At 42.9% G+C, this 21,055-nt stretch overlaps 1 protein-coding gene across 2 annotated transcripts in view; it reads right to left on the bottom strand.

Annotated features, from left to right (window-relative positions):
• The window catches only part of TMTC1 (transmembrane O-mannosyltransferase targeting cadherins 1), a 147,813-nt gene that overhangs the window by 44,229 nt on the left and 82,529 nt on the right, over window positions 1-21,055 (bottom strand). For both annotated transcript variants that reach the window (XM_064458046.1, XM_064458037.1), the window contains exons 9-10: window positions 20,093-20,214; window positions 5,907-6,071 (exon numbers count right to left, since the gene is read on the bottom strand). In XM_064458046.1, the coding sequence (XP_064314116.1) occupies window positions 5,907-6,071; window positions 20,093-20,214 (287 nt within the window). The remainder of the gene's footprint in view (window positions 1-5,906; window positions 6,072-20,092; window positions 20,215-21,055) is intronic.

Below are 21,055 nucleotides of genomic sequence, written 5' to 3'. Positions count from 1 at the left end.
TCTGCGCTGTGGGAGGTAGTAGCAAACACAGCGCTGGATGCAGAGGGGATTTTTTAGGGGACTTTAGGCAAACACTCCTGCTAATTGATTCTTGACCAGCCGAGAACGCTGTTTGCTCGTTTACAGAGGAAACAATAATGTCCATAACGAAAGCCAAGCAGGAAAGGGTGGAGTATAAATAACAAAGCAGAACACAATGTTTTTCCATTCCTGCTTCCCGCAAGACCCTGTCTCTCACAATTTCAATCTAATTTTCCAACATGCTTTTCCAAACTCTCCTATTTCCCTCTTCCCCAGCCCAGCACACACATGCCCTTCTGAAAACCTACGGCACTGATTTGGCTCCAGCCAGAAACAAGCCCACCAAGACTGAACGCCACTTCTCCAGAGGATTTCCTTCCCTTTTGACTTCTACGACAGCAGTAAGCGACATAAATGGAAAATAAACAGTAGACAAACCCTTTTACGTAACACTTCCTCTCCATGGAAAGGCAAAAGCCTATTAGCCATAAATCAGAGAAACAGAATACCACTGGCATTTTCCTACCTCAAATACCAGTATTACCCAAATCCCACTTCAGTTGCAAAAAGTCTCCTGTGATCCCCCCTGTTGTTTTCTTAAGTGCATGTTTTGCACTGCAAAGTGACTGGGTGCAGGGAAGAGGCTTCACTGATTTTCTGCGATTTCCATATGAAAAGTGCTCAGTTTACAAGGAAATGAGGCCACTTCTGCCTCAGCACAAGCCCTGGGAGACCGATGGGGTCTCCTCTGCTTTGGGAATCATTATCATCAATAAAGGTTCTCTACAGCAGATTATTCTCCGGATGACATAAACAACCACTTTCTTTGGCCTCCTACCCTTGTATTGATTTCACAGATATCAATGTTAGGCTGTATTAAACCGTTCTACAGAAGTGGCACAAAATGTGATTGGACTTGCTCTCCTCAGCTGAGCTAGCTTTCAGAATTAACAAAATAACACAGCAGTAAACAGAGCCACCTCTGGGGCTGGGTTGGTTTTTGCAAATTACTAAGGTCAGCAGACCTGGCTTGGGAGGGAAAACTGCTGACAAAGAAAGTGCCACTTTTATACAGATCCTTTGCTGGTTACAACTGCGTTTCCAGGCGCTGTCACCAACGTGGGCAGTGCATTGCTTTCCAGGAGCCACAGGAAACGTGGCAGCTTGACGAACCTTGAAAAGGTTGGTACAGCGGATGCAGAGGTTAGCCCACAGCCCTCACCTCCCTCTCCCTGGCTTCAGACATTAACACTGGCTGTGGCTGGAGCCTGACCTCCTGGCCTGTGCACTCGTTCTGTAAAGTAGTTCCCTAAATATTTAACAAACAAGCCGTCACTGCCCACCGGCCAATACAGTAAGACAAACTGCTTGAGGCTTCTAGAGATCTGTTGGAATAATATGTCTCAAATATCTAGATCTCTATTTATCTGGCGACTTCTTATACCTGTGGTTTGTTAGCTTCTCGTTTAGTCCTTGCACATACGTGTTGATGCCTCCTTTCCTCAGACAGCATCCTCCTCCTCCACACTGCTCCTTTCAGCCAGGACCAGGTGGGATTTCTACCTCCAGAAAACTTGGCCCCTGGGCTGCAGACTGAGAGTAAGGATGGCCCAGAGATTGCAACAGTGCTGCCACACAATGTCAAAGAGGGGTAAGACTTGAGAATGGGACAAAATGGAGTACAAGCACAAAACTGATAACATGCTGAGTATAGAGATGTCTCCTGGACCAGCGTAGAGAAAGCGTGTATAACAGAACAGGTCTCAGCCACGGGAATCAAGACAGATCAACCCTGAGTAATCACATCCAAACAAATGGATGAAGTGGTGAAGTAAAAAAAGTAAGAGGAGGGAAAAAGCGGTAATTAATTAAAGCAGCAGCTGGAAAAAGAATGAAGAACTAAGAACGGGAGTAAAGATTCTCTCAGCACATACTTAAAAAAATTCAATACACACAGAGACTACCAAGTAGGTTGATTTTTGTCTCTTTTCTCACATCTATAGATTTGCTGCTTCCTTATTATTTTCCCTCATACTGCTTTACTGTTCCTTATCTCCTCCTCCTGCTCTGTTCTTTCTAATTTATTGCTGTTGCACATGCCTCCATCCACTTCTCCCTCCTCTCCTCATCAGCCTATATATAGCCTCCTCCTTCTGCCCCAAAGAGGAGATCTCCCACTCGTGGGATGACATTATCTTCTTGCTATAATATTCTTCTTTTACATTTCCTTCCCATAAACAAGAGCCCTACCATATTACAGACTCATGAGAGATGTATAACACCTGTCAAAGATGATCTTAAAAGGACAACTAAAAGGCCAATATGGTTAAACAGCATTGTAAAGAAGGCTATGAGAATTGAAGAACACCCTTCAAAAAGTGAATGCCACAGCTACAGAAGGAAAAAAGAAAAGAGTATAAACTTCAGCAAGTTAAACATAAACCATAATTAGGCAGACAAAAAGAGATTTAAGGAAAAACTTGCTAGCGCCATCAAAGCTAATAATGGAATACATCAGATATAGGAAACCTGCCAAAGATCCTCTAAGGAAAATAGATGATGGAGGTCTAAAAGTAGTACTTGAAGAAGAAAAGGCCACGGCAGAAAAGCTAAATGGATTATCTGCACCAGTGCTCACTACAGGTGAACTGAAGGAAGTTGCCACACGGGAGCCTTTCCTTACTGGGGCAAGTCCAAAGAACTGTCTCAAACCAAAGTGGCAGTAAAAAGAGGCTTTAAAACAAATCAACACCAAGAACAGTTACAAATCCATTGGGCCTGATAGTATGCATCCAAAGGAAATCAAACGTGAAGCCGTTATTAGCTGCAGCATGTAACCTATCATTTAAATGAGGCTCAGCATCAGAGAAATGGGAAGTGATGAACATGATGTCATTTGGCTCCAGGGGAGGGATCTGCGGGGGCCACCATCCAGCAATTCTGATTTCCACTCCAGGTAATTTGGGGAAAAACATAATAAAGACTAGTTCTAGCAAACTTCTGGATAACTACAATCCAACAGAGAAGAATTAATCTTGTATTCTGCAGAAAGAAGTTAGGTGGATGGATCTTTGTTGTTCTTTGATGGACTCAACAGGTACGTGGTACTGAAACTATGGAAAGTTTTTATGAAAATCCAAATACAGCCCAGTCAGTCAGAAGCACATGCATCAATGTTGTGCACTTGAACATTGAAAAAGGCTTTTGCTAAAATCCCTCACTAAAGACTTCCAATTTCTTAAAGGCATCACGGAGTAAGAGGGAAGGTCCTCTTGTAAATCAATACCTATTTGAAAGGCAGCAAGCAAAGAGCACAAGTATGTGAACAGTTTTTACAACTGGAGAAGACTGCAAGCAGTGTTCCCAAGAGACATGCACTGGCATCTGAGTTGCTCCATGTCTTCACAAAGGATCTGGAAAAGGGAGCAAACAGGGAGGCGACATGTTTGCTGATGACACTGATGTGAATCACACTGCAGGAGTTAAAGGTAACTACAAAGAGTTGCAGAAGGATTTCACAGTATTGAAGGCTGGGCAAGAAGATGGCAGACAAAATGCAATTCTGGTTCAGGCACAACTATCAGAGTGTGTACACACACAAAATCTGCATAAATCCGCACATGGATTGATGTCTATAAATCAGACACTTTCACTCACAATAGATATCTTGGACTTCATGTGGACAGTGCTGTGAAAATATCACCGAGCGCTTAGCAGAGGTCACAACAGGCATATGGGAGATCAGGAATTAGTAGGAGACGAGAACAAAAAAAACAGAAAGCAGTCCTATGTTACTGTGCTGCACATACCTCTTTAAACATGATTCTGGTGTCCTCAGAAGGACAGATTAGAGTTTGAAAGCATTCAGCAAAGACTGACAAGCAGGATCAGAAATGCAGAACAGCTTCCATATGAGGAGAGTTCAAAACCAGCAGACTCCAGCATAAAAAAGAGACAGCCTTGGGTGAGGGCATGGGGGTAAACGCAAGGAAGGCAGAGGACAAGTGACAAGCTGATGGTTACTCACGCTCATTCAGCACACCAAACAAGATGATCAGGGAGAAGGCTTACAGCACACAGAAAAGAAATCTTAGTGTGCACACTGTGTAATTTAATGACAGAGCCCAGTGCACAGGATGCTGCAGAAGCCAAAACTATAAATAGATTTGAAAAAGCAGTCAGAGACATTAATGGAAGAAAAGTCCATCAGTGGCTGTTAAAAGCAAAAAAAGCAAGTAACTCCTGACTCAGGAAGTCTTTAAACTGCAGATTACTGCAAGCTGGGAAAGGACTGGAGAGAAACATCGCTGTTGCTGGCCCTGTTATTACATTGTTTTTCTAGGCATTTGCCGCTGATTGCTCTCAGGGGCAGGCCATGGTACAAGGTGACCCAGCAGGAGCACACTTACGTTCTTGCCTTCTTCTCAAGGCCAGGGTGGATCTCTCTCCTTGAATTGTCCCCAAAAGACCTGAGCTGAAGAGTGAGCGAGCTCAACCCAAGCCACCACGCCCTACATACTAACCTGGCCAACACCAAATCCCTACATTGAGGCAAGGTGTATTAGTTCCAGCTCAGTGATGCACTGAAGCAGTGGCATGGTTTCTGAATTTGAGCCAACTTGTAGATAACTACCCTGGTTTGAATGGAGGTAGGACGGACAGAAGTCCATTTGCATCCAACTAAGCAGACATAACCTTAGCCTCCTCTTCCGCGACAGACCCGCTGGCACCCCATATTGTCCCCAGAGTGCTCCTTAGTGGGAGGAGATGTCCTCCTGTCATCCGCTCCAGTTCGACTTCATCGTTCTTAAGCACAGGTGACCACAACTGTATGCAACATGATACCAGATGATTCCTGCAGCTCGGCATATGGAATTGCCATCTTCCCACTCCCCTCTCAACAAGAGGGCCATCCAACTTGGAAAGGCGTCCAGCTTTCCTCCAAGCAGCCACCATTAGCCAGAAGGGTTTGGACTGGAGGTGCACTTCAAGGGGATCGCTGCGCGAGCCCAGACTGGTCACCATGGCTGCTATTGTTTGAACAGCAAACAGCATTTCAGGGAGATGGGCAATGAATCATGTATTCATGAATCATGAATAAGAAACCCTTATTCCAGATTTTTTTAAAAAAATCCCACTAACAGAGCTCCAACCACTTCAATAGTGTTTCCTGAAGACCGAAGGGTACATATAAAAAATAATTTCATACTTTTTAGTACTGCGTAAATTGAACTTTGCTCTGGCCAATAAGTTAGAAAATAAAGCTAAGCAACCCATGTGCAGATCACCTGCGTTTCTGCAATTACTTCACAATTAGACAACTGCTGAAAGCAGCTGGAGGCAAATGCAATACATTTGTTAGCAAAACACAAAATGAAACAGTCTGTTTCAGTGCAAAAAAAATACATAAATGAGGTTGTAAAGAGAGCTGTTTGGCAAAGAGTAATCAAATAAAATGAAATATGGTACATTAAGTTTGGCACTTCATGGCATTTCATTTTTGTCATTAAGAACATCGCTAAAGAAAATTCAGTATATTCAATAGCGTTACTATGGTGTTCTGGAGGGTTGCAACGAACTTGTGCTATGTCTTTAAAAAGGAAAGCGTTACATTACTGGTAGATCTACAGAACTGAAGTTATTTAAAACCAGTGTGTCTTAAAAATGCAATTGCCAGAACCAAAGTTTGTGCATAAGCATATAAAGTGCTGACACCAGTTTCTGCACAGTTGCCAGAAAACAGAAAGTAGGTGTTATTTTATAATAATCAAATTGTTAATCACAGCAATGCATCAATAGCAAGACTCGTACTAAAGAAAACTATTCCATGTAACAAACTTTTAAACAATACAAAAATGCCAGTATTCTCCCGTGATCACTCATACCTGAAAAGGGATTCTCGTGACAGCCAGATTTCATTCTGTTTCACGGTCTTCCAAGAGAAGAGAAGCAGCAGTAACGCAAAGAGGGTCAGAACAGTAATCCTCCACTTATTTAAGCACATAGACAGCTTTTTTAGACCGTGGACAAAAAGGATGCAGTATCCCATACTGAGAAAAAAAAAAAAAAAAAGGTACCAAAAACAGTTATATTCCAGCACTCTGGTTTATATGCATGACTATTCAGTATTGCATTTATTACACAATTACAGGGGGGTTTGGACTAATTATATTTTCCAGGCTAACAAACTCCAATTCAACAGCGGTTTTCCTCAATTCACTACACAATTTCCAAATTAATCTAAATGATAGACCCGGATGCCAGAAGTACAGTAGCGTATGTAACAGCACCCAGCATAATGGTAGCTTACACCAGCCTTCTAGAAGGCAGCTGCTTTTCTGAACAGCAAGCTAAGAAAGCATCATGTAATAACAGTAATAGTGAGCACTACTGGAGCAGCATGGAAGTGAAAAGCATTTTAACACAGGGAAGTCTCTAAACAACCCCAGTGGTGGCTGCTATTAATTCCAGTTTAAAAATTGCGAAGCTGAGGTGGAAGAGAGTGTTGTAGCCAATGCTGCAGCAGGAGCAGGTGGCAGAGGCCATGTCAAAAGGCAGGAGTCCCTGCCCGGGTCTTGGACGTCTGCATCAGGGCCAGCCCATCCCCTCTAGCACCTGGTCCAGAAGAGCTAAGATGCGTTAGCAGAGCTTCCTTGTTGCCCTTCCATGAACCACACGTTGTCTTCTCCAGTGCCCAGCCTCCCGGCGCTTTTGGCTCTCCACGCATAACTACTGAGGCATTTCCTTCTATGCAGTAAAACTCATTTTGAGCTGAAGTCTTATTCCTGTATAACTGTAGATCAATTCAGTAATCATTTACTTTAATTCAAGTGTTATGTTAATTCTTCCAATGATGCCCCTCTGAGTTGGAAATGGGGTGCTTTCGGTTGCTGTACTTAGAACTGCTGTTAATTCTGCTTGGCATTTTTAGAAAGGAATTTCAATTCCTATTGCCTGAGGAATTTCATTAGCTCATCTATAACTCTCCTATGTGGTTACTTAGCACCTGATTTTATTTTAGACTTAAAAGCTATCTTAGTCCAGGCAGCTCCTACTAAAGGAAAAAGGGAGCAGAAGGATCTGGAATAACACTTGGGGACTACCAATACACAGGGACAAGACGGCAGCCTTCCTGAGACACTGGCACACCTTGAACCCGAGCTGAATCGCACACTTGAACACAGGCAGGCTGCAGGCAGAGAGCTCATCGCACCTGCCTGTGCTCCAGCCACAGATCTACAGGCTTCCCCGGCCTGTACTGAGACATCTGAGTAACTTCCTGGTGAAATTGCTACAAGGTCAGAGGTAGCCTTGCAAGCAAGCACGCAACGTGGCAAAAGTCAATCTGGAAATCAGAAAAATGTCTCTTCTTTGAGGAGCTGTGAGCATGCTTCTCAGCACGGTTTCTCTGCCCTCTTCGAGGGCTGGGCACATTGCTATAGTCTGGGCTTCCTAAGGATGGAGAGGGACAATAATTCTTGCTTTACTGAGGAAAAAAGTACCTCTGTTGCACATACTGATCAGCACCAGGCAGTGGTGCTGCCTCTGGCACAGTACAGGTGCCATATAGGACACACAGAGGTATAAACAACATCAGATCTGGCAATCATTCAAAACTTCTTCCTTGTTTAGAGTTCTCCCGTTTTTCAGAAGTGGGTATCAATTTTTTTTTTCACTTAACTATGCTTGCATTTTGCTGCAATACATTTCTTATGGCACTTACACTGTTTTTTTCCATTAATTCTTTTGCACACATACATTTATTGCACCTACATTAACTGCAAGCAGACATTTAGAGCTACAAACCAAGATGCTAGTGCCAAACAATCCAGACTTTATAGCTATTGAACCCTACTTTAAAACCTCTGAAAAGCTAATCTTGGTAATAAGCCCTCCCTTTCCAATAAGAAATGCCTCAAAAACCTGCAGACAGTTTTCACTCTGTTATTTTGCCTTTCAGCAATTTCATCCTTCCCTTGGAATTAACTCTGACATAAACATTATTTAATTGCTTTAGCACAAGGCTGTTTTCAAAGGAATTTCCCTACACCTTCACAATTTCAAGAACAGGCCTTTTCTAACAGAATCATGAATGTGTCCATAAGACAAAAAATGCAAATGTCAATGTCTTCATATTTATGTCAAACCCTGCCCCAGCTGTTGGGAATTTCTGCAGCAGCACTGAGTCTGCTTGTCCGGGGCACAGCCAGCATTGCATTACAGCTTACACAGCCACTGGAAAGGTGCTGCTTCCAGGGGTTATTCTCGAACATCTGCAGCGCATTGCCACAGTAGTTACAGAGAGGTGCTGGGTGCTACAGAGGAGTAAGGGTTCATCTCAGACTGCAGCTCCCATCCCACCTGCGCTGGCAATGGCACAGTGCCGGTACTTAGCGCTGCCCAGCTCTGCATGGCACTTTCCATTGGGGGCTTCCAAAGCACTTTGCAAGGGAGGTATGCTGCAATTCTCCTCTTACAGAGCAGGAACCTGAAACATGGCAAAGCTATTTCCTCTGCTGACAGGGGGCTGGAAAACAAGATAATGAAGCTGCAGTCCAGGGCTCTACCCACAACACAGGGGAGTACTCAATGGAAACCAAGGTATCTTGCTGAAAAGCCCACATGACTACCTGAGATATAAACAGGTAAGTAACCCACAGGCAGGCTCTACATCCACACTCAGCAGGGCAACAAGACTACAGGATTCAGCACTAAGTACGAATACAGACAGGAATGGGCTCCCAAATGGCTGCTGGAAGGAGATCGCGTAGCTGATGTACAAGAAGCCTAAGCCGTGAAGCTCCTAAGAGTTAAGGTTAAAGGAGCGATGCTAAAGAGGGCAGGACTGAAGCATGCTTTACACATTATTAAGCTTATTAAGCTAGAGATAATTGTGACAACAGTAGGCTTGAGTTGTAGTTGTGCCACAATTATAGACTAACTAGCCTACAGTCAAAGTACCCACACGATAAAGTGCACAGGAACCCAAAAGAAAAGGAAAAGGATTAGAAAGCATGATGTAGATGAATACTTTTATTTGCAAAAACTCTAGGTTTGGCTTAAAACTTCAATTTCCTGCCACAGGTCATCAAGGAAAGGGTGGGGATGACACACCCGCATTATCTTGTCAGGGATATTTTGGGGCAGATGTCAGGTGGGGCCGCATCTTTTTGCATGGCTTTTTTTATGACATGATCATTTCAAGCCCATCCCCTGGCTGAGGGCAGATGTTACATTCCCAGCTGCAGGTCTTTTGCAGGCCAAGGACTCCCAGAAACACAAAAAGTACTCGCATGTCCTTTGCCATCAGGAAAGTATGTGCTTTTGTGATTTCATGCCACAAACTGTTTGCAAAACAGCAACTCCCTGCAATGTCTCCAAAGCTATTATCCTTCGTAATTTTTGCATGCCTCTTTACACTTCTACCTTAAGACCAAATAATTATGGTGAAATCAGGGCAAATCCAGACCCTTCATCCAGATTCTGTGGTCTGCTCTAAACAAAACAAAAAAGTGTCCACACCAATGTATTTAGCATCTCTCAGAAAAAAACCCATATTTATATTACTATTGTTTCCTAGTCCCAAAAATGCATAATCTCTCATACCCCACAACACACTTGTTTCACATGACACTCAACGGTCCTGGTACAGAAATTAGCTTTAGTACAGAGACCATAAAGTTTTGAACCAGTAAAGCACCCAGCTTGCAAAGGTGGAGCTCCTACAGCAGCAACATTCCCCAACAGTTGCTGGAACTGGAGGGCCCCCCCACAGGGCTTCACCCATGGGACGCAAGTTCATTCCATTTCCCTTCTTCCCAACCTCATGAGGCTTCAGATAAGCCATGTGAAGCTGCATTGACTTTTAGCAAGCTGGCAGCAGCCTGGGCAGAGGTGCCATGGTGGGAAGAGCCCATACAGGTGAGACTGCACTTATCTAATTAAAATAACTTGCCTGGTGACTCTAACACCCTTCCTTTGCGGTTACCTCTGTCGACCCTGCTATCACCTACAAACAGAGGACACTTCAAACACATTAGCTTTTCTTCTCTGAGTGATGGGCACTCGACTCCATATCAAATGTTAGCGCTGGCTCGCCAGGAAATCAAACTTTACTCATGCACATTTACAGGGAAAAAAAAAAAAAAGTCTCAAAAGGACCTTTCGTCAAAGACCTATTTGCCACTTGAAAAACTTACTCTTAAGTACTACATTCCAGACATCTCCATAGCTATCTGCATATGTATTGGGGCTGTAAGGTTGTGGGTTTGGGGTTTTTTTAGTTTTCTTGTTAACTCTAGCATTTCCTAGGGAGAGGGAGTGCCGGGACCATTTCTCCTGAAGTGCTCTTCTCTTGGCATTGTCATCCCCTGTCATGCAAGCACTTTTCTGAAATACTTTGTAGCAAAGAAAACTAAACAATGGCAAACAAGAAAAATCCCCGAACCACGACTATTTTTTAAGTCTATTTTTCACAGGATTATTTAAAAGTGTTAAGCTTTTTTTTTTTTTCTCCTTCCACAGGGTAAGCAACAGCCTGCTACAGCAACTGTTCCCCACTGTGAAACGTCCATGCCAGCTTGGTCCCCGAGGTCAGATGCGAAGCAGGACCTGAGGAACAGCCTGACAGGTTAACATGGTATTAGTTTTTCCGTGGGTTCACAATGAGCACACATATTAAGGGAGAACCCGTAGCTTCAGAAACTCAAAGATGCTGCAGGAGAGCTCGACAAATGGACCAACAGGGAATGGTTTCATGACTCATCTCAGACTCCTGCAGTACTGAAGTGGTACCTCAGACATCCTGAATTGCAACAAGGGCAGGGCTGCACCTGGCAGGCAAACCCTCTGTGCCACTGCCATGTGTTTCTGGCAGATCGCGTGCAGGGAGCTGTGCAATGACAGATTTTCATCTATAATTTCTGTGGTTTGTTAATATCGTTCCACCTGTGAGGAAGTGAAGTGAGAGGAGGCACAAGCAGATGGGAATGAGGTGGCACACAGACCCCATTTCCCATGGTGCGCTACATGTATTGCCCAATTAAAACAAAAGCCAAAACAGCAGATACTTAATATTTGCAAACACTTCTTGGGTAATTAGATCACAAATGCAGCCTTTCCTTTGGCCATTATGGCTCCTTTCTCAAGGCAAGGCTGCTACTGACCATGCTAATGCACAGCTCCTCTCTCTCTCTATGGATCAGGTTTCTCATTTTTTACTAAAAGTCAGGAATGGCTTTGCTGCACTTGGTTCTTGGTGACAGCATCTAACCAAAGACACATGTGGTTAGTGCTGCAGCCCAAGATTATCAGGACATTCCACTACAGCAATCTGCCTGCATTAGAAACCATCTTACCTCCTGCAGAAACTGCTTGGAGACCTACTGCTCCAGAAAGCTCCTGAAAACCGAGGTGTGTTCTAGTCACGCATCTTACTGTATTTTCCAAGCTGCGACTTTGTGCAGCGCAGGTTTCCACTCCACGGAGGAGCGCGTGGGCAGAGCAGGCTGAGTGCGGCTGTTCAGAGGCACCGCACAGGAGGTAACCTGCTGGGACACCGGCACTGCATCCCCAGCCTTTTATAACCCACCCAAGAAGGGCTGTAAACTCAGGAATTAAAAAGGGTGGGAGAAACTATGCAGAAAAGATGCCTTCCTCACACTTTTTAATGGCTATTTTGGGGACATCAAATCTTGTGAAGTAGTAGTTGTTTTAGTTTTTTTTAAAGCTGATTTAGTCTCAATTATGTGCACATAAACTGGGAGTAAATCCACTGATTTCATTAAGGCAGTTGCTCCGGATTTCAGAGCTCAGCCTAGATAAGAATCCAGATGCACACTTCCATACACACCAGTTAGGAAAAGAGTTGCCTATAAGGAGCCTGTCAAAGCATGGAAGAAATACCGCCCTGTTCAGGGGTGGCTAATGCAACAAAAGGGATTATCTCAAAACTATACTGAGACCAGAAAATGCACTTGGCTTTGACATTTCACCCCGGAGGCTCTTTCTGGACTGCAAACCTCCTTCTTGATTTCCAGCACTTATTTAAGATGACTCCCTTTCCCTCCATAAAAACTAACCCTCACTTTCAAGCTGCTCTGAAGCAAGTTTAACCCTTGCATGCATGACTTTGAGTGCATACTCTGCTGCTGCCCTTCAGGGAGCAGGGAGCACAGCCTTGAGAAAGACGGTGTCTGCTGCCAGGTGGAAATGCTGAACACAAACATTTGATTCCCTCAGGTTTATAGTTCCCCACAAGCTTCCTAGCACCAGTCCCACACATGTGTTACCGGGCATGACATGCTTTTCATGCTCCCAGTCCAAGCTGCTCCAGCTCTGCAGCCTGAGCTGAGGAAACTCACTGTGAGGAAGAGCCAAAAACAGCTGAAGTGCAGCTTCCAGGCAGGGTTGTTGCTGCAGGGGAAAAAGGCAGCTCATCCCTGTTAAACTCATCGGCCCTGCTCACACTTCGCTAATGGGGAGTAACTCATTGCAAAAAGCCGCTCGGCGTGCCCTGTAGGCCGCTCCTGCCTCACTACGCAGCAGTCAGATGCAGAAGGGAGCGCTGGCAAAACACACACGGCAAGGGTGGCTCTTTCTACCCCAAAAAGTACTATCAGGCATGGAGCTCCAGCCGTGAGCAGTGCTGGCAGCGTAACAAAGATGCTGTTTTATGGAAAGTGTCAAGTTTTCCAAGGCTGGAGCTGTTTTGGGCCAGGATAAAAATCTGGACTTCAAAAAATGTTTTCATCTGGAAAAGTAGTGTACTTGTATGCGCATGTTAATTTACACCCGGGTCACCCAGAACAGCCAGAAATTCAGAAATCAGAGCATTCCCTGCAACCTGGATCACCCAGATTCAAACCACTGCGCCAGGTCAGGCTGAGAGCTGGGGATGCAGTAAGTGGGTGCACTTGTAGGGCTCCAAGTTTGGGGTCCCCAAAATTCTCCAGCCATCAAAGCCCAAGTGCTGATCTGGAATAACCACATTCCACTGGTCCAAATGTATTCCAGAAATTTTGAGAAGCTGACTTTGTATTGCCAAGCTTACTGCTGGATCAAGATTTTCTCTCGCAGCTGGCATAAGGCTAGCCTAAATTCATCAAGTTACAGACTGGCTAATTTGACAGAAGTGCAAGCATGGGCCTAGGTCAGGTCTGGATCAAACTGCCACCACCAAGTGATCCAGCAGGGTGTGCATCCAGCACTAATGATCCTGGAAAAATGCTGGTGTGTGGCAGATGGACCTTGATGTCCCAACTCCCAGACGAGCGTTCCCCCAAAGAGGCAATTCTGGGCCACTTCCATCCAGCTGTCCATTTCCGTTGTCTATGTCCTTCTGACCAAAAATTCCATGTTGGGTTGGAGAAGTCTTTTGTTTCCAACATTTTTACCTAACATTTCACTGTAGTCAGCACACTTTGGCAAAAAGTTTTGGGTTAACTAAAATGTCATATTTTCCATGGAAAAATGTATCAAAATTTTCTCAACCAGCCAAGACTACAAGGGAAAAAACCTGTTTAAACACTCAGAATTTTGACTAAACATCTAAAGGCAAGGAGGATGCGAGATGTGTCTCTGTCACATGCAGACAGCCAGCAGCATTCACTATGCACCTCTGCTTCTTTACTGGTACTGAGTTTTGAGGACAAAGGGAAAAGAATTGTGTAAATTGCCTTTCTCCCAGTAATGACAACATGAAATTAATATCTTTTTTTTCCCCTTGGTTACTAGATGTTTTAAAAGACTTCAGGACCACCATCAAGCTATAAAATTTAGTATACAAAATAAATCCCATCATAAAAAAAAACGAGCCTCACAGCTCAGAAATGTCAGTGTGACAACCAATATCAGTGTGGCAGCGTACTTAACTTACTACTGAGTCTGCTGAATAAAACGTCAAATTTTCACCAGAATTAAGAGACCTTTTCCTGGAATAAGGTCTGTAAGTCAAATACAAAGACACAGAGAACCATAAACACTGGCAGAATACATCTAAGTTGGAAAGGTACCTTATGAGTTAGTATTAGACTTTGTCCTTGGCTCTAAATTAAAAGCTATGTGGGCCTATATTAAAGACACTTAGGCACGATCGGCTAAGTTATCAAAATGATTTACCTCCACTAGCAACATGGTCCTCTAGTCAGAACATGATGTAATTAGAGAAAATGCAGGAACTCTTATTTTCCTTATTAGAGAGAAAATATGGACAATAAATTAATGATTTTACTAACCTGTGGATGGCTATTTAACGTTTGGACACATTTCCCTTCCCTCCCTTCCAATAAGTCACGTGATAAACAAATTTACTTCATTAGAGCATTTGAGTCCGAGATTTCACTTCCAACAGATTCCTATCTGAAATATTTGCAGGTAATACAGAAACTTTTCAGGCTTTTGATTACTATATGCATTAAGGAAAGAAAATATTTTATAAATGAAAAATCTGATATAATTCCATGGGGATTCCACAGAATTTTCCCTAAATCTTATATGTGTTACTGGGGAAAGATCTGTATGCTGCAGTTTTAATTAAAATACTGTAATAACTCCTGGAATCCTATACAGGGACATAGTTTCCCATTCAATTCCATCGCAAGTCTCAAAAAACTTCATGTAAGAAACTATTTTCTACTAAATGTTACAAGGCACCTATCTTCTTAAGGGCACCATATTCCCCTGCAAATAAGAATTCCTCTTTTAATCAACATGACCAAGTAGATTATTTCCACAAGATGACATTAACTTAATTTATTACTATTTTTAAAAAGCAATATCCTCTACATTATCTATACTATTTTCAAGAGCAGAAGAAATGCATTTGAAGGTTTTCCTTTAACCTAATATATCACAACGAAATAAAAAAATCTTTCCAGTATAGCCATTAATGCTCATACTCCACACAAATGTAGCTTTTTCCTGACCATGGTTCATGGCCAAAACGCAACATGTTTCTCAAAAGCATGTTTTAAATTTAGTTAAAATAACGCAAGACTGCAGTCTAGACCAAAAGCGCCATGAGCTAATCTTTTTCAGCTTTGCAGAATCATTTCAGCTTTTATTCCTATGTCTTTACTGCCTTTTGCCAAAATATATGGCACTAGCATCTCAGCATTTCTTGCCTGCATTAACGGAGGATGGCTGCTTTCATTTCTTCTTAAAGTGTTTAATAGGGGTGGGCAAGCCTTCAAAAGCTAGGAGCTTAAGTTTGGATACACATCTGAAATGTAGCTGCTTGCGTTTAGCCTTTCTACAAGCAGTTAATTCTCGCTAATTAATGAGAACACTCTCTGCCCCCTTCCAAAGGGCAGAGTGGAATTATCCCTATTTCGTAAGTGGAGAAGCATAACCAGAATCGCTTGCCTCAGCCAAGGTCCCAACCTCCTCAACTCCAGCCACAAGCCATTTTGCAGATCACTGCTTGAATTGACACCCTGGAACAGGGACAGGCACCCCTCACAGTAAAGAGGGACCAGACTGGGGCCAGGGTCTGGCCCACTGCCATCACATAATGCCCTCCCAGTCTACTCCCAGTGCCCTCAGGTCAGCAGCTGAATTACAAGGAATATAATCCAGTACACTCCTCCTGAACTTTGGTTGCTCCATGGCCCTTGCGAGAACAGCAGCAAGAGTAAGACATTGAAATAATGCTTTTTTAAGTAAATGGAACAGGTGTAACTTGGATTGCATATCCAAATCCCAAATGAATTGTGGATTTAACTTGAAAGCAGGCAAAAAGCTTAATTACGCTCCTGAACTGAGACCAGGGAGCAGATAAACTGGCTCCATGGACTCAATGGGACTTTTACTGCTGACTTCACTGGGGTCAGGGTTTGACTCCAATTGAACAGAAGAAGCTTCTCTCTAAATCAGACGATCCCTTATGGGATCTGATCTAATACTGAAGGAATTCTGATCTGGTAAACAGGAATTCAGCTCCTGGTGAACTTGTAGCTTCAAATAACATTAAAGAAAGGGGTGGCAAAGGAAACTGAAAATACACCACCACCCCATGACACAACTGGTCTTTAAGAGAATGAAGGTAATGTGGAGAGCATAACATGCTCCCAGAAAGAGAAGCACCAGTAAGTCCCATCCTCAAGTGGCTGCCCTGTAAGCAAAGGGGACTTCTGCTCAGGGATATTCAGGTTCATAAAAATTACAGATGATTCGACTACCTATCAGGTTCTTTTCTTTTTTTTTCCCCCCCACTTGCAGAAGTTAATAATGTACGTAATTACACTAATTCAAATGCATTAGCACAAAGAATTAAAAACATGCTCTATGCAAAGGCAAAAATTCATATGGTCCCTGCTTTGCTATGGCACAGGGGAAGCTTTAACACAATGTGTTAAGTTTCTGAAAAATACAAGTGCACTTTTTTCTGGATGCTGGCTTTCTTGCAAATTTTGAGACCCTGAAGTAAACGCTGTCCTCTATATAGCAGCGATCTCATCTTCTAGTATTGACACAATTAGGGTTGCAACATCAACTCTTGATACTTTTGATATACTGAGAAGCTGGTGAAAACGACGGCAGCAACCCGTAATTGCCTGTGCTGGGAAAGAGTAACTGCGCACTCTGCAACCCGCTCATTGCAATATCCACCGCGAATGAGTTGCCATAAAAATAGTGCAGGTACCTCTGCATTGCCTATTGCTTTCAGCAAATTGGAAATAAGCCATATAGCAATGTTTTGGTTGATTTGTTGGTTCATACAAGGTTGTGAAAACAGCTTAAATTGTCCAGCTACGATACAGCGGCCCAGCCAGGAGCCACTGCTATCAGGGTAGCAGTGAAAGATGAGGAAAACGTAGAAGTTGCTCTGGTAGGAAAGGTCCAATCCCATGAGATGAGAGCTACCCCAGCTCTGCTAGTACAGCAGTAGGGCAGGCAGCTCCTGGATGGCCCAAGAGTTTAAGTTGCCTCTCCAGTTTCTGCATGGTGGAGGGCAACACAGAGGAAGAGCTAATGCTCCTGTTCAAGTACAAATTGCTCACGGCTCAGAATAACTCGATGCACATAGTCGTTCTGGATTTTCAAATAATTAGGCTGTCTGTGGTGTTCTGAGCAGCATTAGCAGATATGTGTAAGCATAATTACAACTACATTTTGAAGAAGGGGAAAAAAAGCCACAGTGGTTTAAGTCTTTCACTGATCCAGCTATCTATTGGGATGCCTCTTTGGAAAGCGGTGGCCTATAGAGTCATAGCCTGTCCACCACTCCCAAAATATGTATTTCACACCCCTTAGCCCTCCTGAAAACAAGTTTTCCCCCCCTTAAGGAAGAAAACAACAACAAAATTAAAAGTTGAAAGACTTTCCTATGAAATCTTTAAGGCTAAAGTAATACTATTATTAAAAATTCCTGACTTAAACAAAGAAGTGCTTCTAACCCTCAAATTAAAACTAAATATAAGAAATATTTTCTGCAAATATTTCTGTTTTGCTAAAGCCAATTAAAGAAAACATTCAACCATTTTGACTTAGTTTATATCCCTCTCCCCCGAGGCATGGCTGCAGCCAGAAGAGGAATTGTTCCAAATACCCATCGATCCCCAGAAGGCAAGTCCCAGCCATATAATTAGACATCGAGCAAAAGGCTTATTTCCTTGTTCCTTTCTATTTACAACATCTTTTACATAAATCCTTCTGTCCTTACTTAACTTTTATTGAAAAGAAAATGCCCAGGTAACTACTGTGCAACACTGAATTAGGACTTCAGGCTGTGACACACATACCCAACTGTCACATCCATAAATATTAATAAAAGGCTATTACTTGAAATAGAGATAGAAAACCACCTTCCAGCATAAGCCCCAAAACATAGATCACTGATTTCTCTCCATCTATTGAGAACTTTTGTCTAAATAAAACCGAACGACTCTGACTTGCTAACTGAGTTTTAGAGAAGTAATGGCAACGAATAGGAAAAGCGCTTTTCAAGATGTAACATAAGAAAACTGCTGAAGGCTATTCTCAATAAAGAACATGAGCCCTTCCTAAAGCCGTTATTATTATGCTGCCATGCTCCGAAGGGCGGAGGGGGAAACCCCCACACTATTTTTGTTCTGCCATAGTCATGAATGTTCGTAGAAGCCCCCCTCACCACTCACATCATTTTGCACCCAGAGGATGTAAGAGAGCTCATTTCTTGGCAACTCAGAGCCAAAAGCTCAGGTCTCTCTAGAGCCTCTGGCTGGAAACTGCTTGCCTCTCCTGCAAACTGTCAGGGTTTGCCTTCCCTTTTCATGCCAGCTGCCTGCCAGCCTGGGGTAAGAGCAAAAACCAAGTATTGGAAAGCAGGACATAAGTGGTCTGAGCAAAGTATGAGATCCAGGGACTCTGACACAGACTTACTCCGAAGGAATCATTTAATCCTTCTGCCTCAGTTTTCCTGCCTGAAAAAAAGCAGCAACTATCAATTACCTACTTTGTAGGTCATATATTTGCAAAGCCCTCAGGGAGATGAAAAGCATTATACAAACTATATGCATCCACGTTAACTCTGATTAATTTTCTCTGCTCAAACATATCCTTTTTCTTCTTCACTGCCCCTCCTCTCATTATATCAGTAGTCTCAACTGGAGAAGGACGAGGAACTGCTGATGGCTGAAGTATTTTCCGCAGTTTTCTTTTGAGATTCAGAAACGCAACCACTCAACACAGCGCTGTGCTCAGCTGACTGTTTCCTTAATAGCTTTGCGCTTTCATGTGTTTCCTCATTGTCTGTTACATGAATTTAAAGCAATCTGATTTCCAAGTTAATTTGAAATGATGCAAGATCCATTAGTTGAGGGTATCATTTACAACATAACTCCGAGGGACAACTTTCACTCGCTATACTTCCAGGTATACTCTCAGCAAACAAAAGCAGGGCTAGTGATGTGAATAGCATCAGAAGGATTTGACCCAAAAATTAAATCATTATATAGCACAGCACAGAGATACAGCCTAACTGCATAAGCATCTTGTAATAAATGCAACAGCTCCTACACAGCCTAAGTTTTACACCAATGAGCAGCTGACCTCTGCAGCCAAGAGCAGAATTGGGCTTTCTGACTTGCAGCATCCAAGAATGACCATTTATGCTCATGGTTGCAGCAAACTGCACCGGCACAGGTTGCCCAGAGAGGCTGTCGAGTCTGCTCCTTGGAAATATTCAAAAGCCATCTGGACATGGTCCTAGGTAACTTGAGCAGGGGGTTCAGACCAGATGACCTCCAGAGGCCCCTTTCAACCTCAACCCTTCTGTGATTCTGTGAAATGGGCAACGGTCTGGTGTGTCTTGGATGGATGTCCTTTGCCACCACCACCACCTCTGGTCTGGATACTGTGGAGATGTCAGAAGTAACACCTCAAAGTTGTTCTTGAGTAAATGCAATCAGAAGCACCCAGACTGCTGAAATGACAATTGTTAGAGGCTGGAAGCTGAGGGAAATCCCAGGGCAGAGGCTGAAGGGATGGAGGAATGGTTGGATTTTCCTCATCCTCTTCAACAATTGCAAATCCTCCGCTCCCAGATGCATAAGCAGTAATAGCATACAGGCAGGAGGTCATGCACTTATTCCACAACTGAAGGCAGCAGTCTTTTAAGACAGCAATATTGTTACCTTTGGTTTTACTGATCACCTAATGGAGCAGGAAAGATGAGCATTACTGCAATAAAAATATGACAGGCTAACTTTTCAGATGCTGTCCTTAAAGTAAAGACATTGGACAATATAAGTTGATAATGCTACCAAGAGAAAGAGTTCTGAAGGACAATCCTCAAGAAACAACACCTCATCACTATATTGAGCTGTTTCAAGCACACACACACAAAAAAAAAATCTGTGGGTTTTTTTTCTTTTTTAAAAAAAGGATTTTGGGTAGCTTTGCTCTTGCCAAGCAATCTGCTCTCAAACTACTATAAAATCTCTCATGCTGTCAAGCCAAAACTCAAAGGCAGAGAACACGCTGACTAGCAATATAATGTTTGAAGTATTGTAAAAGGGAAAAAGTAATCATGCCTGCTTTTAGAAAATGGGATGGTGGTCTCATTAGAAAGGAATTCAATTGCAATAGTTACCTCGGCATGTAAAGGACTCGCTCTGCCACCACAAATCCCACCCTGAAGAAGAGGTTGCTGGCGGGGATGAATGGGAAAACCAGGAACAACAAGCCAACCAAAACTTCTTTGTGTTCCAGTTTCTGCAATAACACAAAATTAAACAAATATCAACTAAAAAAATTCAACTTAATTCACCACTAACTTTCCCCTTTCCTTTTGAGATTCTTATTCATTAAAAAAGCAATTTAGATAAATGTTTGATATGGTTTGTATTTAAAATAAGTTATTCCAAGACACTGTCCTTGCACATTTATGTACTGTTTGTGCTTCTGATATGCCCAGGAAGTGCACAAGCACTAACCACAGTGTGTATTATTTCCTTTTCCAAGGTCAGATCTATTGTATGCAGTTCTCTTGAGATGGCATAGATAGCACTTAAAATATACCCCATATTGGTAATACGTAAGTATAGAATAGTGTGAATGTATATATTAGCATGTCTACCACAGTGTGGCTGTATGTAAATACACAAATGCATATCACATACACACAGGCTGCTGTGTTCAATCTAACTGTTTATAACTGAGAAAAAGCTGTTCAATCAATCACATTTTCTGTAAAGAAAACTAGCCCCAAATGGCACATTAATGCCTGCCATTTTAGCCCTTTTGAGACAACATCTAAACTTGAAATGGTACTTTTGCACACGAGGTCTCCATACTCATACAGAGTTGGAAATTTGAGACATGCTATATATTAAAATTAATGTCTTTCACTTGAGCTCACTTTAGTGTTGGCTTGCTCTTTGAGGAGAAATAGAATTGCCACATGCAGTTCAAAACAACTGTGATCTGCACAGCCATCACAAGCATCACAGGACATGGTGATCAGCAGCAGCTGCCACTCCTGCCACAGAGAGACCCAAGCCTCCTTGGGCAAGTTGAGTTTCAGATATAGCTCTATCCCAAGAGGGTGAATCAG

Source organism: Phalacrocorax carbo, chromosome 1, assembly GCF_963921805.1.
Source record: "Phalacrocorax carbo chromosome 1, bPhaCar2.1, whole genome shotgun sequence".
In the NCBI taxonomy this organism is placed as follows: domain Eukaryota; kingdom Metazoa; phylum Chordata; class Aves; order Suliformes; family Phalacrocoracidae; genus Phalacrocorax; species Phalacrocorax carbo.
Note: the sequence above shows the minus strand (reverse complement) of the source record. Positions and strands in the feature narration are given on the sequence as shown.